The following is a 27,965-nucleotide window of genomic DNA, read 5'->3' on the forward strand; positions in this document are numbered from 1 at the left end:
GAAAGAGGAGAAGAAATTTATTGAAGTGCACTCCTATGGGAAATAGAAGAATGCTCTTCCACATGTACAATGAGGGCTTGAATCTTAGTATCCTGTCCTCCAAGCATTTGTTCTGTGCTGTGAGGCCATGATATTCTTGGATGAAGTATACCATGTGTGTATTTTCCAAATGCAACTATTTTAAATGCAAAAAAGCATTGATACAGTCCAACTGCGCGGCTAGCCAGCGTTTAAAATCTCAGAGACTTGTCTGTGAGATGGAAGAAACATTCACCTAGCTGTCAGAACTACTTACGTACATGGTAAAGTTGGAGATGAAAGCTGCAGCTGGGATCTGCATCTCAAACACGGCTTCTCGTGCCTCAGATCCACTGTTCACCATTGTGCAGGACACAGTGGTGAAAGCATAGCGAGAAATGATTGTGGATTTCACAGAGAATTCAGACATCCGAGGCCTAGTTTCCTGTAGATATCAAAGGTTACTCATTAACAGTGACAGGTAACTCTTCCCTTCAATTTTACAGTGGGTTTAATATTTAATATTCTCAAAGAATGAACCCTTTGACTCCCTGTGAGAACCACAACAAGCAAGGTGAGGATTCCCTCCAAAATATCAGGTGAGATGCAAAAGTTAAACTAAAGACATGGCAGTATCTTTGTTCATACACATGGTCAAAAACCACAGTCATTCTCCAATTCTCAGGAAGGGTCTGGGTAGCACAAGAGCTCTGATTTTGCCAGCATCTATGTTGTGAAATACACTGATAAAATCCATCTGTATCCTAAGTAACACTCTTCAACTCTGACTATTTGAAACAGTGAGGATTAGCCCATTCTGGACTGGAAGAGAAGCCCAAAATATCTCCCCATAGGGTCCAGAACTGATGTCACAAGAGCAGATGTAAGATTTCTTGAAAGACTGAGATCACTGTGCATGGAGCAGCATCTTAAAACTGACACAATCAGATCCGTAAGTTTTGTAAACAGAAAAACTGCTGTCACTGGAGTGAGTTGAGTCCTCCTCTGCTGAGAATCAATGCTGGAAGTCTCAGCCAATGGATGGAAGAGATTTAATAAGAAACACTGACACAGTGACATCTCAAACAAAATATTTTAAGCCTTTTAGCCCATGTTGGATTCCTTCCAGCAGAGAAGTAGCAGAAACTTCAGAGAATGACACATGATGTAGCAGTGGAAGCTGAAAGCCAATTTCTGCTGCATGGGAATGTGTCCGGGGTTGGAGCATTTCTTCAGTCTGAGATGATTTTTGACAGCAACGTTTCCATGGAACTCAACAGTTTTCATCCTAGAAGACTTCAGTGTATTTAACTATAAGTAGCCCATTAGAAAATAATCTATCTGCTGCTTTTAAACTATTGAAGTCTGAAACTTCAAAAGCTGAAGGGAGATAAACAGTAAAATACGTTGCAAGTAAAGAGCAATTTTGCTAAACCAAGTACATCAAGAATTTATTCCTACTGAGGCTAGTAAAAAATCATAGCCCCCTGAGACTTGTGAAAACACAAACATGTTCTTCAGTGCACTACCAGCCTTTTTCTCCCAATAAAAACAATTTTCCCAAATGGCTTAACAAAAGGATCAATTGTTGTATGAATAAATATGAAACAGAAAATATTCTGCGGTAGCTGATGGCATCAGAATAGCAATAAATGAGCATCCAGCTAACAAAGCTGCTGGGCTAGTGACTTCCAGGCAAATGAAAGGATGAGAATCCACTAGAAACAAAGACAAAACTATCAACAGACTTGGAAATAAGGCCCCATCTGGGGCCTACACGTTCAAGGCTTGGATATGTCTCAAATGGAACCTAATCATGAGAGAAATTCTTTAACAGCTGGAGAATGTCTGACTTGTTCTGTCTCCATATACATCTTCCTCAGCACAGGTTCAGCTCCCGTGGAGCACAATGGCAAAAACTCATTTTTAGTGTGAGCTGATTCACTAATTGCAGACAGCTCAATGAGATATATCTAGACTAGAATACATCTACTTAATGTAGACGTCCACCCTTAGGCCACAAGTGGCTTTTGGTCAGTCAGTGGTGACTGGGACAATATTCCCAAAATATGGGACAGCATGTTCTTAGGACTTTCCCGCACACATAGGTATGAATTTTCAGTTTCTATCTGCTGAAAGTGGAGAGGATGGGGAGTTTTAATCTGGAGTGATGTTGCAGGAACATTTCTAGATCTGATGGGATCATGTTCCATTCACCCTTTTGTACCATCAATTGCCTGTGGCCTATCAGGTGTTAAAAAGGATTTGCAGAAGTGAAAGAAAGAACCTGAAAATGCAGCAAATTTCTTAGATCCAAGGGTCCTGCATTCACTCCCATTTTCTGCATTTCATCACAATCTGTGGGTACAAACCAGGCTGAAAGCTCAACAGCAAATAGCTGTTGAGAGATACAGACAGGTTTTGCAGTGGCAGATCTTGACTTGTCAAGACAATAACGTAGCCTGTCACTGGCGGGGATCAATAGTACACGCTCAGAGAAGAGTGTTAAGATCAGGCCAACCTGATACTAAAACTCAAGAACTTTCTCTCAGTCTCCTCTAATCAGTGGCTGAAGGAATTCCTACACCCAATGTGGTATTTTATAAACACCATTCCTGAAGATGTTCAAGAAATGTGAAGATGTTCTTAGGGACATGGTTTAGTAGGCAATAGTAGTGGCAGTGGATGGTTGGACTAGATGAACTTAGGGGTTTTCCAACCTGAACAATTCTATGATTCTATTTTACATGAAGAACCACATCCTTTAGATGTTTTCTACCAAGTCTATCATCTACTCGTTTCAACTGATCTCTGTTAAACTCTGCATCCCTTGAAACAAGCTCCAGTTCTGATATCTTCACAGACAAATGGCAAAAACAAACAGAAAAAAAAATACATTCAGAACTTCTTCCTCCTTGTGGTGGGTAGATGTTGCTGCTGGAGAAAGCAAACACTGTGCAAGGGCATCATATACAACTGGGGATGAAAGAGCTTTACGGCCCTGGAAGGGATCTGCCATTTCTTGTATATAGAAAATATAAATGCTGGGGGCAGAGGCGGTTTCAAAACAGGTTGTTAGGTCGGGCTTGGCGGGCAGCCCAAGTTCCAGTTTGTGATTCTCGCACATTCCCTGGAGCCCTTACACAATCCGTCAGTGCTTGATTCTCTGACTTACAGCTGCACAAATGCCTGCTTGTTTTCCCCACTTTTTATTAAGGTCTTCAGAAGAAGAGAGACAGCACAAAGGAAAAACAAAACAAAACAAACCATTTGTTTAATATTATTATTGTTGTGATTTATTATTCCTATTAAAAATAAAGCTAGGGAGTGCCAAGGCAGTGGATTAGCACTTTGCTACAATAAAGGTTGGCTGAAGGCTTTTTGAAGATGTCCCAGTTATTATGCTGAAGTGGGAGCTGAAAATTTTCTGCCAAACATATTATTTTGTGTTTGTTTATAAGAAATCTTTGGAAAGACAGAAAAGAGCTGAAGATAAATGAAATTCACTCCACGTTTTTGCCTCTATCAGTTGCTTTCATCAAAATATATTGACTGCATGTCAGATTAGAAATTGTAAACTAGTAATAAGATTGAGGATTGCTCTCCCTTAGGGTGCTGATTCAAAAGCGTCAAAGATCAAAGGAGCCAGAAGCTACTGATGGCTGTTCAGTGTGTGAAATGAGTTCTTCCAGTTCTTTCCAGAGAAAAGAAACCAGGAAAATAACTGGCCATGAATAGCAATTTCACTGGCTTTAGCCATATTTTTATCTAAGCCATGCAAATCTCAGTGCAGCAACACAGCCATATCTGGCAAATTTTCTGTACATTTTAAAGCTTAGATTTCCCTACCAAAAGGAAGATACTGGCTTCTTTGTTTGCTCTCTTTCTTCAATAAATTCTGGCTTCTGTATAAACAGAGAACAACAGATCTTCAAATTTCAAAATGAACTCTCTTTTTCTCTTGAAATTCAATGAGATTTCATCAGTCTCATTCATGTTCATTGCATGGTTGATGATGAAAGCGTTGGATGCCACCCAGACTTGTGGCTGAGAAGATGGATTGGGAAGACTTAGAAGAACTTATACCTGTTGAATGACTCAAAATTAAGATTTTTTTCCCCAGAATCACACCCCTACCATCACTGACTGATACAATTTACTCTTGGGCACAGGGATGCACATACATATGGACACTCAGAGCAAGTGTCATTCTCATGAAGTAAAAGACAGGGTGATACATACCAGCCTCTGCAAAAATCTGGTCTGTCTTGGAACACGACGTACAACCTGCAAAGAATTAAAGGAGTTAATGGAGCTTTGGAAAGCTTGTCATTTGTTTAAATCCAGATGTGAGCTTGTGTGGCTGAACACTGTGGCCAGGTTCAAATGTTCCTCTGATTAAAACTAAAACCTAAATCTCTTCTCTATTAGCATACTCATATTCATCAAAACTCAGTTGTGGAATGCAGCTCTCATGAATGAGAAGGTATTGTGTGTTTTACAAACGCTAGCTGTCCAGAATGTCTCTACTTGAAGGCAAGGACATCAGCCGTGGCTGTCCGTGCTGTCTTCATCCTCAAGCATGTTCTCTGACAGCTTCCTATGGAGGTACACAAAGGCTCTATACTACTGTTTTTTCAGTGGCATGGTGTGGCATGCATGATGAGCTCTTCTAAATGGTTTCTCAGGAAAATAATGTCCATCTGCTTTTATGTTGGAAGTTACAGATGCACTGTTTTTATTAGAATTTTCCCATCCCCATCTCCTAGTTTCTGTTAGGAAGGGAAGGCTGGAAGTTAACCATAGAGCAGATGAAATGACTTCATAGGTAAAATATGTCTGTCAACCCAATGTTGGGCATCCTTTCTTCAATCCTTTCTGCCTTAGGACCTCTGGAGGCCTAGCAATTGATCAGAATAGAGCAGGGCAAACTGAGGCCTGCAGTATTTTTATTTGCTTATTAAATGTCATTTTAAGCCCACCTAAGTCATCAAATAAAAGTCAAAGCCCATTCCTCAGCCTTTCTTGAATTTTATTATTAAACGAAGTATTTCACCTATGACAATGTAGTCCTACTCATTTCATCACTCTTCACAACAACTCCTCTGACCTTTTTCCACATATGTGTAAGTCTTGGCTTAACAACATGTCCAAATCCAATCCCTCCTCAAAACATAGTACAAGTCTCTTGTCAGTGAGGAACAATGAGGGAAGCCAAGTGACTTTTTAAAATGTTGGTGAAACTCTAGAGAACAGAGGAATGCAATGATAATTTTTTACCTGATTTGCCCTTTCTCTTGATTTATACTGAAAACAAAGTCAATCCTTGCCAAATATATAATTTTTTTCTCTTTATTCATGCAGTGCGAAGCTCAGAAATGCCCAGTGGAGAAATTAAATATTTTCTCTGTTAGAATCTTATTTTTCATCTTTATTTTAGCCAACATCTTGTAAAATTAGAACCTAGGAAAAGCATTTATCTCAGGAAATTCTCAAAAGAGAGGAGAGGAGAGGAGAGGAATGATGTGATTCTCTCAGAAAGTCTCTGAAGTCTTGAGAATAACTGGTAGATAATGGTCAGTAACTAAGTTCTGCTTGTTAGGACTTTATGACTACTGCCAAAGCACTGCTGCAGGGTTTATGACACCAGTCAGTCCACTGGAGAATTTTTAAAACATCCTACTTCACTAGCATCAACTAATGGAACAATTTCCAACTTTCCACCAATCTTTATCTTTAAAGCCTCCTGAAGCACTCTAATTAAAGCCCAACAACTGCTAGTACTGATTCCATTGCTCCTGATATCTTAGCATGGCATACAAAGAATAAGCTGGGCAGTAGCAACATAACAACCACTGAAGACCTGACCAGAACTGCATCTAGTGTAATGGCGATAAAGAGCACCTTGTCATCTGCCCTAGCTTCCTAACAATTCTCCCTGTAAGCAGATGAATGAGTGCTCCCAGATGCCATTCAACTAGCAGGACAGTGTTGAAGATGATTTACCACTTGTACAGCTTGGTGTGCAAGACAGTCCTGGATTGTTGCTAAATTCCCCAACAAGAAATATGTGTCTGCAGTAATCAGGATTGGCAAAAAAGTTGCTGAGGACCTTCCAGAGGAGAGAGATGAACACTCTTGTAGAATGATTCTTCCCATTCTAGTATGGGAAGAATGGGCAACTGAATGACTAACTCTAAGACAGGTACAGATACATATGAAAAGTTTCAGTCTTCCTATGTGCGACAGAAGATGCCAAATACAGACATCTAGTGCTGTCTATGGCACTGTAGAGTATCCCCCTTGGCATCCATCAGGATTCATAGATCCAGCATCACATCTACAGGTCCTAGATACTACAGAGCCTCTCAGATCTCATCAAGTTAAGGTAACTGTGTATTTAGGTAACTTAAGTAAAGTCACCCATGGTATCCACTATAGACTTGAAGGATGTGAGCACAGATTTAGCATTCAGTCTTTTAAACCAGAGCCCCTAACCTACCATTGCTATGTTATTCCTAACTTGCAAAAAGTTCATTGCCCTTTCAGGCCCATTTCTACAGAAAATCTGAGCTGCACAATGGCACAATACAACAGTCATCACTTGCAGAATTTATTTTTTTTCTCCCCTAGTCAAGAGGCATTTTACTAGCTGAAATACATGGAAGTTCCTTTCATCCAGCTTCAGTTAAAAATCAAGTACGATAAAACAGAGACCAGAAGACAGGGCAGAAAAACCTTCCTCCGAGCCTGAAATACTCTGAATTACTCAGACTGGCGCAAGGCCAGGGGACTGCATTAACTCTCTTGTCCCTGCAGAACACGCTGTTTAACACAGCTATCAGGATGCCAGCTCTCCAGAGGCACTAAGACCACATCCCTTGGCAGCACAGGAGGGTGCTGGGGCTTTACCTCAAAGAACCACCTGAGCTCTCAGCCATGGGGACAGCAGAGAGGCATGCTGCACAGAGAGATGCAAGAAATTCACTTTTAGCAGCCTGCTATGCATGTTAATGCCAAGCCCTGAAGAAAGTGACTGCAAATGAGTGACAAATTCAGCGCATTTTTCTTACTGTCAGTTCTCTCTCACCAGACAGGCTATCCAGGCAGTTTGTTCACCTGACAGCCCTGGACACACACCAATCCAAGAGCTCTCCAGCTAGTTACTTTCAATTAATCCACGCCAATTAACGGGGCACAAGCCACCAGATGTCCCCAAGTAACAACTGTCTTAATACCTACTTGCTCCGCAATGCTGTAGTCTGCCATCAGCTTCTCCTCCAGGTACCTTGCCATCAGCTCCGAGTCGGGCTGCCCTACGGCAGCAGGGAAGAAGCAGCAGAGCCATAGCCAAAGGTTCATGGTGGAGGGGGCAGCAGGTAGGAGGAAAGCCCCACTGCCTCCACTGCTGCTTGTGCTGCAGACAGGCTGTGAGCAGGCTGACAGGAGGCGAGACGATCCACCCTCTTCTCCTCCTTCCTAGCTCGGGACCAGCCCCTTTTCCACTCAGGGTTTCTCTGGCTGCCAGGGTTTTCTATCCTGCAGTCACTTCCCCTCAGTCTGGGATTACAGGCACAGTCCTCGTGCCCTTCTCAGTGCTGCCCACAGCCCCCTTCTCACCTCCTATGGGCAGACAGACAGAGGGGATTAGAGCTGGGGGTCCCTGAGGTGCAGCCACATGTCCTCATGTCACCCCAAGCAAGGGGACAGTCGGAGGTCCTGCCAAGCAGCCTGGAGTCAAAAGAAAGAACATGCCAAGGGAATGCTGCATGGAGGTACAAGGATGGGCAGCTTGGATTCAGGGTTGGGGGACTTGGTAAAGTATAGGAACAGGCTGCCCAGGGAAGTGGTGGGGTCACCGTCCCCGGAGATGTTCAAAAAACGTGGAAATATGGCACTGAAGAACGTGATTTAGAGAGCATGGTGGGGATGAGTTGATAGTTGGACTATATGATCTTAGAAGACTTTTTCCAACCCTAACAATTCTATGATTTCAGTGTCAGCAGCACCCCAACCCTGCGGTGGCCCTCTGTGAAGTGCCATTTCTTTTGCTGGGGCAGGACACAAGATGGCTGCTGCCTGAGGTGCTGGTGCCTCAGGGACCGGCAGGGCACTCTTTTCAGCTTCTGGTGGCAGCTGAAAGAGCCTCTGTGTGTCTCCTTATGCTATTCACCATTATGTTAGGCAGCCCTGAATGACTTATGCCACAGTTTGTATATAAAAGCATTCTTCTGCCCACCCTTTTGGGAGGGTGATCCAAGTGCATACTTGAAGGTTTGCCCAGGAGGGGTACAACTGTACATTTTCACCCTCTCTGAAGGGATTTTTATGTTCCCTCTTCCCCTCCAGCCTTTACTGAAGAGAACAGGCAGTAGGGTGCTGAGGGAGGTACAGGTGAAGCACACCATGAGGGCAGCCATGAGATGGGCTGAGCCCCACCTCACTTAGCCCATGGCAGCAGCAACACTTCCTCCTCCTTCTTGTTGCCAGGATCTTTGTGTCATTGGTGAAAACAGCCCCAGGGCCTGGTTTCTCAGCACAGGGCAGGGCTCCCTCCACACCCTCACCTTGGCACCCCGCCTGCTGCCTCCCCACCAGGCTGCAGGCAGCCCAGGAAAGCTGACAGCATGGTGTTGGCCTGGCACCTTATCTTGGCACTATCATGCCCCAGAGCTGTGCTTTCATCCCTCTCTCTCATTGTCTCCTTGGTAGTTTCTCAGCTCCAGCAGACCCAGTTTTCCTCTCTTTTCTTTCACACGCAGTCCTTTCAAGATTCAAACCATTGTGTTCTCACTTTCCAGCTCTAGGTCATCAGAGACTGAGGCTGTTTTGCTTCAGCTCCAGTCCAATGTGGTGAATGTCCAGTGGGTGGCTCAGTACCACAGGCTTGGCACCTTTCTTTGGTGACGCCACATCTCAGTACTCTGCTTAGTTCTGGGCCCCTTACTACAACAGAGACATTGAAGTCCTGGGATGTGTCCAGAGAAGGGCAATGAAGCTGTGAAGGTTCTGGAGCACAGACCTTGTGGGGAGTGGTTGAGGGAACTGGGATTGTTCAGTCTGGAGAAGAGGAGGCCCAGAGAAGGTCTTATTGCTGTCTACATCTCCTTCAAAGGAGGTAGTAGTGAGGTGGGAGTCAGCTTCTTCTCCCAGGAAACAGCAAAAGGATGAGAGAGAATGGCCTCAAGTTGTGCCAGGGGAAGTTCAGGTTGGATATTAGGAAAGAATTCTACTGAAAAGGAATGATTGGGCACTGGCACAGCCAGCAGCCTGCCCAGGGATGTGGTGGAATCACCGTCCCTGGAGTTGTTCAGTAACCGTGGAGATGTGGCACTGAGGGATGTGGTTAGTGGGCATGGTGGGGATGGGTTGGTGGTTGGACTGGATGATCTTAGTCATCTTTTCCAACCTTAATGATTCTGTGATATTGCAGCCTGATGCCAAAATATCCTCCCAGCCCTGTCGGAAGGTGTAAACACACCATTGGATCAGTGGAACCTAAAAGTTTCTCCTTCTAGAGTTTCTCCTGAACAGACACATGTGCACCTATCTGAAAGCATATGTCCTCTGAGAACATATAACCTGTGAACCTTATATCCTTAAAATCCCTCATGTGTAATTAAAGGGCAGGAAGGCGCATGGACCCCATTCAGAAGGGATGAGGGGAGCTGGAGATGGGCTAAAAGGGAGGAACAGCAGTGCCAATGCTTTTGGAGCTTCTCTTTAGCAAATTGGTATGCACATAGCACAGTGGTAAGGAAAAAACATAACCCCAGGATGGCCATCTTTAAGCTGACACTATACTATGCTCAAGAAAGCAGTGCTCCTCTCTGAGACCTTCCATGAGGACCAGAAAAACAACTGAAGCAATTTGCAGCTGGTATTCAGCTTCTTGAAAGAGCTGAGCACAGGAGTAGGCTGAAAATCAGAACTGTGACATCCTATACCCTCACTGCTATATCAGGGATGCTTCTAAGCCTCTCCAAGTTTCACTGACCAAGATCCGTGGCTAAACTTACAGCTCTCCAGCATGTACTCAGGTCTCAAAACAGGCATTTGTAATAATAATACATAAAGGACGACTTTCCTGTTGTTTTGGAAAACTTAGGAAAAACCAAGTCACTTCTGTAAAAACAAGTCAGAAATACCTAGAGGTGTTTGACAGTTTGAAATAATCTCTGAGCGAGCAGTCAGAACACATTTGGGAAAACCTGTCCAGAACCCACCAGCTATCACTCTTGGTCTCTTGATTGGAATTCAGCTTGTTTCTAGTCCTCACTCTGCTTCTCCCATTGCACAGGTGAGGAACTGTTGCCTCAGTCAGTAGCTATCCTGGGCATGTCTGGTGAAAGGAAAAAGTTCAGAATAGGCATGGGATAACCAATTGGTACGAGAGAATGAGCTGGGGAAAACACTGCCCTTCCTAAAACAATTAGAAGAAGCCAGTTCTACTCAGGCTCCCAGTAAGTGCACATAAGGACGCAGCACATAGCTTAATAACCAAGCTGTGTTTTATTAATCATGGTTCAGATGCTGTTAGGTTTGCATGCGAATATTAAGCCTGAGGTCCTAATTAATTGCTTACATTATCCCTTCTTCCACTTCTGGAATATGATCTCCTGATTTTGAGGGGGAACATGGAAGTCACTGTTCCAGGGATACTGTTGGAGATGGAGATAAGCAATTACTCAGGTGTGCCTGTTTGTATTAGACATATTTGATTCTGACTTTTGCCAGCTTAGCAAGATGAGCAGCTGTTCTTTAGGTGGGAGCTCATCAAATTAGATTGCCTGGCATAACTCCAGACAGCACATTCAGAGACAGGGGAAAGACACGAGCTGGCAGGTGAGCTTCAATGCACAGTTCACCTGTGATGGATCATGTTATGTCAAGGAATCTCTCTGTGTTGACATACAAACACATAAACCTTGATGTTGCTCTGCCTTCACGCGTCTGCATCCCCATTTCTCCGCACAGTGCTCATAGACAGGACGTCTTCTTCATTGTCACCAACTAAATAAACCCTGTAGGAAGTCGCTGAAGTTAAAGAAAACATTGGTGCCTTTTTGATCAGGAGAAAGGGTAATCCAGGCTCCAGACTGAAGCTGAGGAACCCATATCGCACACACATTTAGTCATTAGCTCTGTGCTATGATGTACAGATTCTTAGATGAAAGATTTCCAGTTCTTTGTTTTTCTAGGCAGAAGAATGGTACACCAGATACCCACTTCACACATTAAATGCTCAACTTGAAGTGTATAATCATGGAACTAAAAGTACTTGAAGTATTAATAAAGTACAGAAATTATTGGCAGTCAAAGCCAGCAACTTGATTAGGCAATTACTGAGTCCCAGAGGATTGCAAAACAGATAGGTTGAATATTAGAAAAAATTTCTTATCAAAATGAGTGATGAGGTATTGGAACAGGTTGCCCAGGGCAGTGGAGGAATCATCATCCGTGGAAGTGTTCAAGAGAAGTGTAGATATGGCATTGAGGGATATGGCCTAGAGCAGGCACTGGCATAGGCTGATGATTGGACTAGATGATCTTATTGGTCTTTCCAGTCTTAATGATTCCATGATTCCATGACACACATAAATGTCCACAGTTAAAAATAGCTATGGTGAAATTTGGAGTACTACATTAAATATTTTATTTCAATCTTTTATCAGTCAAGGAAATATCTTCCTCTGAAACATCTGGATAGAACCTTGTGGTCCCAACTTCTGATTCCACTGCGGAGGTGCCTGTGTTCCAGGCAGGACTTTTCTGGTGATATAGTGGCTGCTGTTTTCCCATTGCCATTAGCTGTGTGCACTATTGCCCAGATGAGAATTTAGAACTTCAAACTCTGGTATTGCTCTGATCTGGGATGAAAATTTTAAAGATGCCAAAGTATCTGCCAGAGAGCCTCAGAAGGGAAATCTGAGTATGCCCGGAGTGTTGCTATGGAACACTCTTTGGAAAGGTCATCTGGGCAGAAAAGCAGCTTGCTGGGTGGTTTTGAATAATAATGCAAAGAGAAAAAGCTGAAGCAAGAGGAAAGTCCATTGTACTTGTCTGCAGTATCATTTCCCAGAATGGCTGGTGTACAAGAAGATGCATGTCAGCAGCACCCCATGTACATGCATTTCCTTGTGCATACACTGTACTTATCTGGGCTACTAGACATTTTCAGATATGAAATTCAGTTAGGAAAGGGGAAATTGACTATCTCATAAGAGACATAAATTGTCAGCATCCCTTCCCGGCTGCAAGCAAGGATAATACAATTTAATTATTCTGAAGAACAGACTGCACAGTGGTGGCTCCAAATGCTTCAATGGGGACAGTGCATGAAAACTTACTTCCAAAGGATTTTTGGCCATCGAGAGGGCTGGCTACCAAGCAGCCCAGTTGGCACATACCAGAAAATATCTGCCTGAGATCCTGTTCTCCCTATTAAATGCTGAGGAAGTCCACCTATTCCAAGAGTAAAGATAGGACTCAGGAATTGCTCTGAGCTGAGCCTTATTTCTTCCATATGTATTTTTTGTTCTTTTGCCTTCAGTAATCTCGGTTTTTTTAACTATTTGGGGCAGCATATTTGAGCACTTCATGCCATCTAGTGGTCACACTATTTTTTAATGTTACTTCTACCTAAAAAATAATTAAGCCCATTTGGTGGTAATGAGAGGAATGAAATAAAGCATTAGGAAATAAATATTTTAATAAAATTTTGTTCCATAGGGCTCCACCTCTTCAGTGCATTGGTAATTAGCTTCCAGGTAAGGGGTCCCAGGTACTGCTTTTCCTGGACAAGACCCATCATTGTCACATAGGTTCTGACTGCAATCATGGAGGTGTTCCTAAGCTGTCTTTAAGATAGGTAACTTAAATATCACTTTAAGTACCTTACAAGCACAGAGCACTGAGCAAAAACTGCTTAAGAGGCTGAGTTAATAATGAGTCCAAGCTCTATGGCTAGTTTCTTTAGCCCTTGTCTATTTGATTTAAATCCAAGCTGGATATTTTATGTATCACTCAACTCTAAGCCAACCTTCCTCTGAAGTGCTATGCATGGGATCTGTGTGCTGAGGATCTCCTCTGCTCAGAAAGCCTATGAGGGACATAAGTGCAGAGCACCTTATTACATAGGGTAGGAGTCTTATCATAGAATCATAGAATCACAAAATCATAGAATGGCCTGGGTTGAAAAGGACCACAGTGATCATCTAGTTTCAACCCCCTGCTATGTGCAGGGTTGCCAACCACCAGACCAGGCTGCCCAGAGCCACATCCAACCTGGTCTTGAATGCTTCCAGGGATGGGCATCCATAACCTCCTTGGGCAACTGTTCCAGTGCTTCACCACCCTCTGTGTGAAAAACTTCCTCCTAATATCTAACCTAAATCTCCCCTGTCTCAGTTTAAGACCATTCCCCCTTGTCCTATCACTATCCACCCTCATAAACAGCCATTCCCCTTCCTGCTTATGATGATACACTGACTTCTCCAGAGCTGGTGTTCTCATCTGAACTCTTGATTGGACTCTCAGCACTGTACCTGGTGTGAATTAGACCCAGCATGGGCAGTATTTATCCAATTTTATGGTGGAAGCAGGTAATCAAATTGTCAGGCACAACATGGTCAAAATCAGTTTCTTTCCATGGGCTACAAAGGAACACAAAGATGTACAAAAAAGCAGTCTCATCTATCATTACGCTATGTATCAAGAAAATCTGATCCCATCCTTCCCATTTACCTTCTGGATGTCTCCTCTTGATTCATGCACATCAGTTCCCCTCACCTCCATAAAAAGTCACAACACAGAACATGACTTGCAGTAATGTGGAGGAGGAGAGTACTGCCCAGATCATGCTCTTTTGGCCTGAAGAGAGCAGAACTACCTAATGAGCAACTTCTGAGACCAGAAACTGTCTCTTCAAGAGAAGCAATGTTGCTGACTCTACACATGCATCTCTGAGAGCTGAACTGGAGCTTAGGGTTTAAGTAATGAACACTTCCATGGCAGTGGGCTGAAAGGCTGAAATTTTGCTTGGTTTCCTTGTGAATCTCTGAATGCAGTTTTAGATCTTAACCTGAGAAATGATCTGTTGAAAAGATGGAGAAAAGATGTGTAACAGCAAACTGAGGCTGTAGAAATTTTTTACTGAAACATCAAAATGTGACATAGCATAGTGTAAGTGACAGAATACTCTAGCTACACTACACTACACTACACTACACTACACTACACTACACTATACTGTACAGTCTATGCTGTGCTATGCTGAACTACACTATGCTAAACTTCGCTATACCAAACTACACTATAGTTTGCTGTTCTGTCCCTGGATCTCCACAGTATTTCAATCTTTCACAGTGAGATTACGTAGATGTCTGCAAATTTCCTTTCTTTCCAAAAGAGTGGATGTGGTACGCCAGCTCCTTTTGCCAGAAAACTCCTTCCTCCCTTCTTTCTTCTTTCCTCCTTTTGCCTCAGTGGCTTACTTTATCCATTTTCTTAAGTGACCAAAGAAGTAGAAAGGCCCAAACAGTTTCAAAAATCACAAGAGCCTTACAACATGCTTTTGAAAATATCATCAGATGCTTTCTGATGACTAACTTCAATAAACTAGAGCTATCCTACCAGCAGCTATGATCTTTCCCAGTCGGAGAGGAAAAAGGGTATTTATGTGGGTCAGAATCCAGCCCAAAGGTCTCTGCTAACCACAGTGAGATGGCTGGATGAAAGAGTCCTTTAAGAAGCACAGTACTGCTGCCTCCATCACTCTGAAAGCCAGTCTCCACCTCATTTACTATAAACAAACAGTCTGGGAGTGAGTTCTTGCTTTGATCCTTCCAAGTCCTGGATATCCAAGGTCTGTGCCTAGCAGGAAATTAGTCAAACATCATGGGAACCTACAAAAGCAAGAGGTGAGCCTATCCAAGCCTGAGCTGTTATCGAGGGCAGAGCCAAGAGAAGACACTGTTTGGATAACCCTTGCTCGGACACCACAGCTCTGACTTGCGTTGCAAGGCAAATATTTACCTATGGCCTAAACAAAGTCAGTGTTTCAAAACTTTGTGCAAAATACTACATAACCCCCATCAGTTTCCTTGAACTTGTCTCAGAGAAGGAAAGATCTTGTGTCTAGTCCTTATGCTGGCTGTTCTCAGGAGACAAGCAGGAAGAAAATGAAGCGTCCAATCTACTTCATGATTGTGTTCCTCATTTCTGAAGTAGGAAGCTTTGATCTTGTTATCGATGGAATCCCAGATGTGAGTATTTCCAGAAGGGCCCAGGGTTGCCTTCCTTGCTAAGTCCAGATTGGTGCTGCAACTGGCTTCAGTGAGAGCAGGTCTGGGTCAGTGCTTATTGTTCTGCTTGTGTCTCATAGTTTCTCTTCTACTTTGAGCTAAAATAGTATTGTTTGGTTTGTTTTTCACCAAACTTCACCAAATGGTTTTCAGCATTACTTTTTAATATTGTTAAAGCTGGGAAAGAACGAGCATTTCCAATTTCTTTTCAAACAGGATTCATATTTTTAACTCAGCTTTGCTTTTGCTGGTGCTTTCAGCCTTTACATATTCAGCTAGGCTTCTATGTTCAGGTTTTCAGCGTTTTAGATTCCATTCCCTGGATTTAGAAGAAACTCAGAATCTACATCTCTTTTTGAATGGGATCTCTGTATTGACCACCATGAATTTCAGCAAAGTTCCATTACTGATTACTTAGATTACTGTTAACAGAAATTCAAATACAGAGTTAAGATCCTATTGACTGTACATTCCTTGGCAGGAGGATGAGATAACTTACATGCATGCAATAGGATAATATAATAATAAAAAGATTTTGTTACAGCTTTGATTCAAAAGTCAAAATTTAAAGGCCTATACTTGAGTGAGATTGTATTTGAGTGTCTACATGCATTTCCACATGAATTAGAAACTGCTGCAAATTCAAATTTGCATTTTGTATTGCAATCTTTCAGCTAAGTTGGCATGAATCATGTGAAGCTTTCTTTTCTTTTGCAAGACTAACAAAAAGAACCATTGAGAGGACTATTCTTTCTTTCTTTCTTTCTTTCTTTCTTCTTACAGCACCTTTCATGACACAGTGTGATTTTTATCCTGAATTTATGATTCCTGTCAAAAATAGCCCAGAAAAATATTTCTGTACTCCTCTCTAATCACTGTCATCATATCACTTTAACATCACTGTGCTTAAGCAATTCAAGTTTATTTTGTGCAAACTTTTGTGTGTACGCTATCGTCTAAGTTGGAGAGCAACTCATGAACCTTGACTTCTTAATTGCCATAAATAAAACCGCTAACAAACATAGAAGAGTTTTGCTGTGGTGTAAGAAGCTCATTTCTAATCTGTACAGATGTGCATTTGGAAAAGATCTGATGTTCCTCTGTGTCATTTGGACATATTTACTTTCCATGCATAAGAGTGGAGACAGTTTCTTCTGGTTTGAGCAGAAATTCTCTGAACTTGCTGGTTTAGGTGAGATCAGTATCTGAAACGTCAACGTTACCATACAATGACACATCCTGATGATCACCTGCCTCTTGCTTGTAATGGGCATTTCAGTCCATTAAATATTATTCCTTGTTTTGGAAGGAAAGGTTGTAAAATGATGGTAAAAGTCATGATGTTAAGAGTAGATAGAGCTGGTTGTCCACAGAGGGAAATGGAATGTATGAATACACAGCAGTTTTGTCTGAGGTGTTTTGCAACTCTACTCCACACTGGTATACGGGGACATAAATTTGTTTTGGAATTGTATTAGAGTGCTAATCATAAACAATTCAAGGGACAAATCTAACTGCAAGACAGCAGTGACACATCTTTGTTTCCTCCTCTTTCTCCTTTAGGAAGTGGAAAATCTGATTGACACAGAAATCGATGGATTTCCTTCAAGCTCCAGGACAAGAAATGGCAGGTACCAGGTACAGTACCAGCAATGCTTCGACAAAAGGAAAACAGGAATTCCAGGGAGCTCTCCCCAGGCAGTTTGTTCCATTTCAAGGATTGTGAATGTGCAATCAGGTGGGACCAGCAGATCCTTAAATACATTGAGACATTCACACATCTAGTTGCTGATGCTACCCTTTCTGTAGTACCTAGAGCAAGGCTTTGTTTCTTATCTGACTTCCTAAGGTAGAACCATAACATAGATGCCATAGATGTCTGTCTCATTTTGTGTGTGATACATGTGGTACTGAAAAAAAATGGAAAAGAAGAACCTCTACACAAGCAATGTATGTTGGAACTCTCTAGTCCTGCAGATAGTCCATTCATTCATATGTAGTTCAAATCAAAAGTGCAGTACAATGTAACATGGTAAATCAACTGGGGAAGTCCAAGGCCAGGGAAGAAAATTTGTTTCCAGAGTGCTGATGTGTTACAGATAGTTGTACACTGTTGGTTTCTGAAACAGAAGCATTTAAAACAACATTGCAGGAGGGTTTTTTGTTTTTTGTGTTTTTTTTTTTTTTTTTGGTGTTTTATCAAGTACTAGTTAAGAATAATGATAATGAAATCAGTTGTTTGAAGATGTTGACTTTTATTGTGCTGAATTAAAGAAATGTTGTTCAGAGTGGACCTTGTCCTCCATCAAAGCTCTGGTGTTGCCTTTCTTGAGCTTGTTCAGTACAGCAAAAACAAAAGATCATCTTGAGTAAAGTTGGATTTCCCAGCATCTTTGAAGTTAAGAACAGGCAACTATGATTCATCTTTATCCTAAGGTGTTTTGTTTTTTTTTCAAATGGGCCTCACACAGAGTCTAATTGTGGCTTATTGACACCTGAAGATTCTATTACACTGCCAGAAAGATGGAATATTTTAGCATAAATATGAAACAAGCGAGTTCACATTTGCCAGATTAGTATTTAAATAATCTAATGACTATCTAAGCAGAATTCCTCAGTTCTTCAGGGCATCATTTCTTTCCAACATATCTTTATTAGCATATGGATTATGTTGTCTCTGTTCTCCAGCTTTCTGGATACATAGTAATATAGACATACGCATATAGCAATTTGCAACCATATTTGTGTTTTTTATTATAGTAGATTATTCACTCTATTCCCACATATTTCCCATTCTTTACATTTCATATGAGTCTTTGCAAACCAATAGAGTGAAGATCTCAGAATGACTTACCCTTGTGTTGAGCCACAATAAAAGACTAATAAATGAGGTGAGAATAAACCCAAAACATCTTAAGACAGTAGTTCTTGGCCAACAGCAGGCACACAGTTACTTATTGTTTTATCACTGCATTTTTGGTCTGATTTTAGTGTGGTCCTGTGTGGAGCCACAAGTTGGTCTTGATCCTTGTAGGTCTTAACCAATACAGGATATTCTGTGATTTTATGATTTTCCTACAGTGAGCTCATTAGGTCATTGGCAACAAGACAACAAAACTCTTCTGCAGAACGTGCTGATTAGCTATAAAGACAAATAATTGTTTTCCATGCACTAGATTAGATATTTTAGTGAAAAAAAAAAGTGGTCACTGAAGGATTCCGAAAACACTGTGCCTCAGGTATGCAAATGATCCTTGAGACCACAGAAATACAGTGGCCCATGGGATAACCTTGTGAACCTTTTGTGACGGAGCAGCGTCGCAACATTCACACACAGTGATCTGAGCAAAGAGTATCACAGAGAGCTAAACATCCATAGCCTGCACAGATATCAGGAGAAGACAGTCTCAGCACACTGAAGTTAGGGCTCTGTATCTATTAAGACTGTATCCCTAAAACAGGTCCTGAAGCACTTGTCTGCAGCCCAACCCAAACTGTGCCACACATCGGGGAGTTCCACAAGATACTGCTTCTGTGCAATGCAACCATCAGCAGATCTGGATGTGGTTTAAAAGAAAGGATCAGCCACAAGTTTTCTTGCTAGAAATAGCACATGCCACAGAAGTCTCTTCAAGGCCCGTGTTTTCAATAACCACATCAGCACTCAAACATAAAGTGTAATTATTTACAGCTCTGTCCTCATGACCTGTTGGAATAATTAATCTCTGCAACCTTTGGGATCCTAGGGGGATGGTTGGGCCAACCCATGTCTGATCAGTAAGAACAGTGGTGGGAGTCACTACACATGCGAGCAATAAACTCAGTGTCTCCCTCATTACCTCCCCTTCTCCTCCGCCCTCACAAAAATAATCAGGAAGGAAACCTAGGCATCCTGAAAGCTTTATGCACCATTTGTATGGTGAGCTGGAAACCCAGGCCCTCACTGAAAACCAGAAAAGTATCACAATAAATAAATTAAAAAACCCCTCCTTTGTGCGAAGGTCTTGGTCTTAGTCTTTTCAAAACAATTTATTTCATTTGAGGTTCATTTAATTTGTATTCACAGCTTTAATGTTCCTCACCCTAAGGATATGTCCAAGGGCAGTATTCATTCTTCACAATCTGATTCTTTATGACATGTGAGGGGTTCAGTTCACTGTACAATTGTATTTGTAGGGTTTTGTGATGGGCTGTGCAAGGATCAATCCATCATGCTTTGCAGAGGGTATCTACAGTGCCATTAACTTTCAGGTTCTGAAATCCCAGTCTGGATGCTTTAGGTGGAACATGTACAGCTGTGAAACAAAACCTCAGTTTGTTCTCAGTGAGATGGGAATCCTGCAGTCTATCTCATTTTAACGAATCCTTAAAATCACTTCATTAAAATGATCTTGCTATGAGTTGTATCACCTCTTAAGCATATCTAGACTTCCCTGGTGTATAAATAGGCTTCAAACTAAATTACTAAATGTATAGCAAGACTTATATACGCCATTTGACTAAATTAGTTGCTGTAAGCATCATCTGTGGATTTGGGCCATTCAAGTGCTAGTTTTATCTGACATAGTATTGGTCTGGTTTTGTACATATTTATAATTAATCCACCAGTATGTGAAATAGTCTACCTAGGCTCCTAATCGTCATCAGTGGAGTTGAAGAGCTTCATTTTGTGGTATATAGAAGTGTGTGAAGTAGTTCAGGGAGTCTGTAACATCATAAAAATGTAAGAGCTGTCAGAGCTTCGTGTTCTATAAACCCAGCTTAAGGCAAGGCCAGCATCTTCATAGCCCTCCTTTGGACACTTTATAATAGTTTTATGTTCTTCTTATATTGTGGCACCCAAACTACACTCTGTGCTCAAGGTGAGGCTGCACAGTGCACAGAAGAGGGGACAACCCCTTCCCTCTCCCATCTGACAGTGCTGGGCCTGGTGCGCCCCAGGGTACGGTTGGTGAATCACCAATTGGAACAGTCAGCATAGTTCAGGGCATGATATGTTCAACCAAATGGAAGTATCTATTTCAAGATGAAAGACATGATTCCACTGGCTCTGAAGAGCTGAGGTTGCTTGGTTGTGACAAGCTGTAGACCGGTTGCAGACAGCTGCATTAAGCAATCACATGTCCTTCTACAAGTAGGGGAGCCAAATCCCACCCCAGGAATAGACATGTGAGTTTCAGGGAATTAAATAGAATGTTTCAAATGGCCACAAGATGTCACCACATTTTCATAGAAATTTCCAAATGTGACTACTCATATTGCAGGAAATAAACCAACCATTAATGAGCATTTTTTTAGCTCATCAAAGCATTGTGTACATAATCAAAATTGCATATATGAAAATGTACATATGCAATATCACTGATACGAGGGATATATAATACATATGCATATTGCATAAAACGTAATAATAAAAATAAATATAATAAAAGGAATCTGCTCACTAAGCCTGAGAACTCAAATGAATTCTGATCATTTTGGAAAGCAGCTTTAGGATAATTAGCACTGTCTGATCTCTCAAAACAGCTACAATCTATGCTGCTAGTTTTGCTGAAGTACTGTCTCTGTTTTTTTCTTTTCTAGCGAAGCACATCTGACTGGGGGTATGTTGGAGATCTGGTGAGTTTTTTTCCTCCTCTGTGGAGAAAAATACTGAATAAAGCGATTTTGTAGTTAACCATTTTTTGGAAATCAATTCTTCTGTTTGTTCAGTTCCTTGTTTTTACTGCTGGTTGGGTATTAACCTAATTTCTTTAAACAGCCGACTGTTTGCACAATGCTGTTTATACAACTGCTCTTCTGGGGAGAAGAGTATGGTAAATATGAAGAAATAAGCAACAAAAACGATTAGACAAAGGCAGTATTTTAATGTAACTGTTTAATACTGTTCTACCACTGCTGTGATTTAACCATTTACAATACTAGATCAGTATTCAGCATTTCAGGTCTTTTTTATTTAGGGCCTTTATTGAAAATAGTAGCTCTTTTCTCCTCAGTATATGATGTTGAGGATTGCTACATAACCCTTTTACGCTGGATTACATCAACAGAGACTTTCCAAAGACTGATTGCCTGTTGAAAAGCAAGGAAAGCGCTCCAGCTTAATAACTTCTCTCTTTCAGATAAAATGCTATAATGAATTATATTCACATGAGTATCTTGCCACAGTCACAGGTAAAATATGGAAGTGCCTTGAAATGGAATTCATGATCCACCTGGCTGCCATATTGTAAGAAAAAATGATCAAAAAAAGGGCACTGATGCTATAAAAGGAGTTGAAATCATTCTCTAGAGTGTATTTTCTAGCTGCATCCCAAATTTATAGATTTATTTTATCAATTACAGGTGGAGGATGATGACAAGATAGGTCTTTACAGCTACAAAGTTCAGTCCACTATAACATCACGGCTGGCCAACACAATGATCCAAGCCAAAATGGTGAATAATGCAAAACGGCCCCAGCACATAGTGTTTGATGTACAAGTTCCCAAAGGAGCTTTTATTGACAACTTTACTATGTAAGTAGTGGGCAGATACCAGCTTTGTGCTCTGGCAGGTTCAATAATAAGGGTGAAAGTGGTGGGAGAGAAGTATTCTTAAAAACAAAACACCTTCTATCATTTTCCAGCTTCAGTGTAATTTGAGTGTGCTTTCTCAATGAAAAAAGGCTTATGTCACTGTACTATCTATCTGTCCATCCATTCGTCCCTGGTAATTATAGGGCCGTTGGCCAATGTCAACAAAAATTGACAAAAGGACAGGAGTCTCAACAGATGACTTGTCTTTGGCAAATTGACACCAGATCAAAGGAGAGAGAGACCCAAATAAGAGCTCTCGCTGAACAGCTTTTTTCAGAGGCAACAGCCAGCTTGCTGGTTAGCAGACATGAACTGATCCATATTTCATATGACATGAGTAACTGCTTGTCTTGACCAAAGCACTGGGAAATGTGAAGAAGGTGGAGAAGAGCAGTTCCTCCTTAGAATACGAAAGTGCCAGCTACATGAAATAAAGAAGCAGCTAGGCAAAAAGATGCAGATTTGCTGGAAAACAGGCTTTGTTAATTTGATCTTAAATGAGAGTCTTATTATTTTATTTCCCACTGGGTTATAAAGAGATTAGATTTGACTGTTTTTTTTTTTTGTTGTTGTTGGTTTTTTTTAAGTAAAATAATAATTTCTGATTATGAAGTTTTTTCTTTTGCAAATGGACTGCCTTCTCTGTCCTAGGGATGTCAATGGTATAACATTCACCAGCTCAATTCGAGAAAAGTCTGAAGCCAGAAGAATGTACTCCCAAGCAAAAGCCAAAGGCAAAGCTGCTGGAATAGTGAGGTATAAGGATTTTGGTATACGGATACTGTACTGAACTTATTCACAGGAGGACTAAGCTTACCCATCCCAGAAGGAGAGATATGACATCCTAATAAGAAAAATGGGTTGGAAAAGCAGGTTTTGCTTACTTATAGCAACTTTGATATTTAAGTGTCAGGACTTAACTTGTGCTTCTTCTTTCAGCTCAATAAAATGTATTGTGCTAATAGACAACAGCAGCTCCCTGGTATAGGTCACAGTTAAAACTGGATTCAGGAAATGTATAAATCTAAAAATAAAGCAAAGAAGCTCTCATTTTCCTTGTATTTTCTCAAAATAACTCCACAGCTAACTTTTCAGGAGCAATGCCTTGGATATGGAAAACTTCAAAACTGAAGTGAATGTGCCCCCAGGAACAAGGATCCAGTTTGAGCTTCACTACCAGGAAATGATTCGAAGGAAACTGAGCTCCTACGAGCACGTTATCTCACTGAAGCCAGGGCGCTTGGCGAAGCACATGGAGGTAAAGTAGAGCTGGTGTGTGTAGGTAGCATCCTACAAGTGAATCTTCCTTGAGAAGGCAGAGGGAGTTTCTATTAGCTCCATGGCAGGCTATTTCTTCTACTGCTCCTTCCTTTTATACTGGCTTGAAACAAATAGCCTCAAGGCCACTTGGCAGGCCGTCAGGAGAAACTTCAAACCAGGAGCTTATATATATATATGAGTGATCAACAAGTTTGTCCTGCCTCCTCTCAATTCAGGTTGGAAATTAGGAAAAAATTCTTCTCAGAAAGAGTAGTGAGGCATTGGAACAGGCTGCCCAGGGAGGTGGTGGAGTCACCATCCCTGGAGGTGTTCAAGAAACATAGAGATGTGGCACTGAGGGACGTGGATTAGTTGACATGCTGGGGGTGGGTTGAAGGTTGGACTGAATGATCTCAGTAGTCTTTTCCAACATTAATGACACAGTTGGGCATTTCCTGAACTGTGACTAACTCATGTCAGAATCCCTTGGACTAATGAGCTTTGGTCCATATATAGTTCTGTGTAAACTCACCCTGACTGAAGGAAAACAAACAAGATATGCTGTTTATTTGGTGCAGGGCTTTTCACAATAATCCCAAATTCATTAGATAGCGTCCTATTAGAACAGATATTCTCTGTAGGACAGTCCTCCACATCTGGCTGTCTAAAAATGATTTGCCTTATTCATACCCTCTTTCCCATACTTCCCAAGAGCATCCTCTATCATCTGCCAAGAGACAGAATTCAGGGCTCACTGGACATTTCCATCTGCCCGTTCCTATGTTTCTATGTCATAAAAGTTTTTCAGTTTTCTATAGCTTCAGCATAAGCTGTAAATCCTGTAAATCAAAGTTTGCTGTTCACATTTCTTTGGTGCAGGCTGTAGTCTGCTTCAAGCTTTCTAAAGGCCTGAGTAAGTCCTACTGAAAGGGACACTGTATCTTACTTCCTAGTAAACTTACTACCAGAACTGCAACCGGAAAAAGCCTTTATCTCAGAACAACAGGATAGAGCCTTTATTTTCCAAATCACTCTGGCCATCTAACCAAAAGTGAAAGTACGCTCCATCCTATGCAGAGAAGAATAGAACTCAACATTTCGTGTTCTTCCTGGTCTCAGAACCCAAAGCAGCAGTTAAGCAGAGTCAACTCATACCTTCTCGAAAGCACGAATTGGATTTGTGCTTTCATGCTTTGACCTTGATTCCTATCCTGTTAGTTGCAATAAGGGGAGGCAGAAGGATAAAGAATGAGCATTTCTGCCAAATTCATCCTATTCTTTGGACATATATTTTGTCTTTCTATCATAGTTTTAGTATTACATAGACCCCCATCCCAAGTGAAACTAGCCCTGCAAGAGCATTCTCAAGAATATCCCACTCTCCTTCTGGAGTTTGCCTGTGGAGGGTTTATGGGATCCTGACACAACAGTGGCACTGCATCATACTAAATGTCCTCCTTTCCTGCCTCCAGGTGGATGTCCGCATTATTGAGCCACAGGGAATTCGCTATGTGCATGTTCCTAATTTGCTTGGAGATCATTTCAATGGAATCACCACCATCTCCAAGGGAGAGAAAAAGGTAACAGTTACAGAGTGGAAACAGCATGGAAACTTCAGTTTTCATATTTATTCCTACACAGTCATGGTATTTTCTCATACTTCCTAAAAGCATTTAAAAATATGACCAAAATACACTATTTTCATTATTGCTATCTAAACATATGTACAAGATGCTCAAATACTACAGCAATACAGAAACGGAGTGTAGACCATCTTTCTTTGTGCAAATCTTTCAATTTGTAATTCTGAAAGAGCAGTACACAGGAATAGCTAGACATGAAAAAGGTGGATGACGAATGTCAAGTAGAATAAATATTGCTCCACAATCTCAGTTCCAACAGAGAACATCTACCTAGAAAACTTTTTTAGGACTGCTCTTTCCCCTGACATGCTTATCCTACCTTTCTCTAGCATAGCTCTTGTGTGTAGATAAGACTTCCAATAGCAGAAAGTTTTCCGCAATAAATGTCTATCAACGACTCTGGGAAGGTACAACTCTTTTCACTTTTTGATAGAGATCTAACACAAGGTGTGTGAATCAGACCCAGAAAGTCTGTGTATATTACTATCATAATTTATCAGGTGGTACTGTTCCTTGATATCCAGGCTTAGCTTCATATCTCATTCACTCACATTCCTACTTCAGCAAACTAATTCAAAGGTAATGTAGGCAGATATCATCTGAGAGAGTTTAATCAAGAATTTGAAGGCAAATAAGTGAACAATAATTCAGAGCCCCGTTCACCTGTTTTTATGGCACATTCTTCTCAAGCCTGAAGGAGTTATTTGTTGCCATTATTCACCTTTATTGTCATGGCAGTATTCTTAACAGCATATGTGATAGATATATAGCAAAATGTCCCCAATATTAAAATAGTCCCTGGTATTCATAACATTAAAAGAGAGAGAACGTTTCACATTCCAAAGACCTTACAGTATAAAGAAGATGTTGCAGAAACCTCTGCGAGCATACAAGAAAGTTTGCCTTTGGATGCATATATTTTGATTTAACTTCTCAAGAAATTTTGAGTTACCCGGTCAAAGCAGAGAAATGCAATGCAGAGAATAATATAACATCTGCATAACCAGTCACAAGACTAATGAGAAGAATTCTACCACTCAGTTTACAGACAAATTACAAGCTCTCTTTTCTCCAGGGGAAAAAAAGAAACAACAATAAACTTACTTTGAAAGCTAATTCAAAAATACTGATAAAGTTCAGGATAGTTTCAACTAAGAAAATGATAAATAAGCCGGAATATTGCTCTCTAGAAAAGAATTGCCCAGCTCTGATGGAAATATTTGATACTGAAGATATGGGTCACTGTGCTTGTGTCACAATTGCTACTACTGAATCAGCATATCCAGGCAAATCTCAGCGCAGTTTTTGTTTTCAAGTGACAAAGTCCATTTTCCATTTAAACTAGGTGTGTAAATAAAGAGAGAAGAGAATCTTTCTGTAAAAGAAGATATTTCATAAATAGACAAACTCTTTATTTCAATGATCTGCCTTTCTCACAACGTCTCATTAACTGAAGATCACTTCTCATTTCAAGGCTCATATTTCTTTCAAGCCAACAATGGCTCAACAACGAAAATGCCCCACTTGCTCATCCACAGCAGTAGATGGAAATTTCGTGGTGCAATATGACGTGAACAGAGAAAGCACAGGTGGAGAATTAGAAGTAAGTATCTCTGTTTAACCAGGACCAGTGAGTACAGGAATTGCTGTCATTAGGCAAACTGTGCTAAACATCATCACTGCATTACTTCTGCAGTTCGCTAAGCAGAAATTAAGCTCCACTGGTATGTGCAGAGAGAACAAGCATCAGAAAGAGCTTGATCCAATTGAAAAAAACAAAGAGATTTTAAGTGGATAGAATGGATTTACTTAATTTATGACTAAGTCACAGTCCTACATATAGTCAGGAGCAGATTTCTGTCTTGTCCACAAGCCAACGTCTTTCATATCTAGCAGTCATCTGGTGATTTAATGTTGAATCAAAGGGCAGTCACTGAAAGTTGTACTGATTTATTACAAGAGAACCAGAACATCGATATTTTCATGTTAACATGAAGCAAAGATATGGGAGTTGAATTATTACATAGGGAATAGTCTTTTTAAAAACATGTTCATTCATTGCCATGCCAGTGCATGGCAGTTGTCTGAGAAGCAGGCTCTGCTTTCCTTGATAAACAGTAAAGAGTGTAGACGATGTATGGCTAGAAATACATGTGTACGTGCAGAACTGGAAGTAACAACCAACCGATTGAAAGTAATAGTATTTTCTGCTCTGTTATTAACTTGGCATCTTTAGCATAGCTCATTTTACAGCAAGGTTTATTACTTTATTTTGCAGATTTTTAATGGCTATTTTATTCATTTCTTTGCTCCGGAAAATCTTGATCCTCTGCCCAAAAACATTCTGTTTGTTATAGACGTCAGTGGATCAATGTGGGGACTGAAAATGAAACAAGTAAGTGTTTGACTTCAAGAACCTCCTGCCAACTTTTTCCATGTGCTTTACCATACAATTCTATGGCAGGCTGCCATTCAGATTTACCATGTTTGTTCTTTACACTTTACTCTGTCAAATGCTCACTGTATTTGGTGACTATTTGATGAATCAAAGAGTTCATGATTTTACTCTTTATTTGTAATACTCCTTTCCATATTGTAAAGAAGAGATGATGCCATTAGAACACTGATTTTAATAGTAAAGTGAAATTTTATTTGACAGATCATAAAGCATTTTATAAAGAACTTGAATCCCTTTTTTAAAAAAATCTCCCTCACTATATTCTGGGAAAGTCTCAGTGAAGGTACTACAACCCTGCCTTCAAAAAGTTGCGGACAAGTTGATGGGCTGGTGATTAGGCTGTATGATCTTCCAACCTTGATGATTCTATGATTCTAAGTTGTTGACTGTCCACTGAAGGGCAGTAGGAATGGTTTAGACAATATAACTCATGTGGAAAAGGAAGGGCAAGAAATTTGATTTATTCTGCAAAAAGAAGTCCTGGAGAGACATAATCAGCTTTCAGATATGCAAAGAATTGTTCCAAAAGAAAAACCACACCAACTGACATTAATGCCCACAGAGGATAGAATAAGATGGAATCAGATGGATTTACAGTAGGAAAGATTTACATTAGATAATATAAAAAAAGCTTTGTAGTGCTAAGGGGAAAGTTTGTGAGATTGTAAATCATGTGTCACTGAAGATTTTCAAGAGCTGGATA

At 40.9% G+C, this 27,965-nt stretch overlaps 2 protein-coding genes across 5 annotated transcripts in view; one reads left to right on the plus strand and one right to left on the minus strand.

The window, feature by feature from the left end:
- ITIH5 (inter-alpha-trypsin inhibitor heavy chain 5) overlaps nt 1-7,501 on the minus strand; it is a 50,048-nt gene extending 42,547 nt beyond the window's left edge. For all 3 annotated transcript variants that reach the window (XR_014880826.1, XR_014880822.1, XM_010713754.4), the window contains exons 1-3: nt 7,261-7,501; nt 4,261-4,305; nt 300-463 (exon numbers count right to left, since the gene is read on the minus strand). Coding sequence is in view for 1 of the 3 variants with exons in the window: in XM_010713754.4 (XP_010712056.2) it covers nt 300-463; nt 4,261-4,305; nt 7,261-7,380 (329 nt within the window). In the remaining 2 variants the exon portion in view is untranslated. The remainder of the gene's footprint in view (nt 1-299; nt 464-4,260; nt 4,306-7,260) is intronic.
- A 271-nt stretch (nt 7,502-7,772) lies between these two features.
- The window catches only part of ITIH2 (inter-alpha-trypsin inhibitor heavy chain 2), a 32,362-nt gene continuing 12,169 nt past the window's right edge, over nt 7,773-27,965 (plus strand). Inside the window, exons 1-9 of one of the 2 annotated variants that reach the window (XM_085215516.1) lie at nt 7,773-7,793; nt 16,887-16,961; nt 20,907-20,942; nt 21,669-21,841; nt 22,553-22,657; nt 22,997-23,159; nt 24,634-24,741; nt 26,279-26,407; nt 27,083-27,199. In XM_085215516.1, coding sequence (XP_085071642.1) covers nt 7,788-7,793; nt 16,887-16,961; nt 20,907-20,942; nt 21,669-21,841; nt 22,553-22,657; nt 22,997-23,159; nt 24,634-24,741; nt 26,279-26,407; nt 27,083-27,199 — 912 coding nt within the window. In that variant the 5' untranslated portion in view covers nt 7,773-7,787. Of the gene's footprint in view, nt 7,794-15,125; nt 15,285-16,886; nt 16,962-20,906; nt 20,943-21,668; nt 21,842-22,552; nt 22,658-22,996; nt 23,160-24,633; nt 24,742-26,278; nt 26,408-27,082; nt 27,200-27,965 lie in introns of those variants that run through there. The other variant, XM_003201837.5, reaches the window with a different exon arrangement.

Source organism: Meleagris gallopavo, chromosome 1 (assembly GCF_905368555.1).
Source record: "Meleagris gallopavo chromosome 1, MGAL_WU_HG_1.1, whole genome shotgun sequence".
In the NCBI taxonomy this organism is placed as follows: Eukaryota; Metazoa; Chordata; class Aves; order Galliformes; family Phasianidae; genus Meleagris; species Meleagris gallopavo.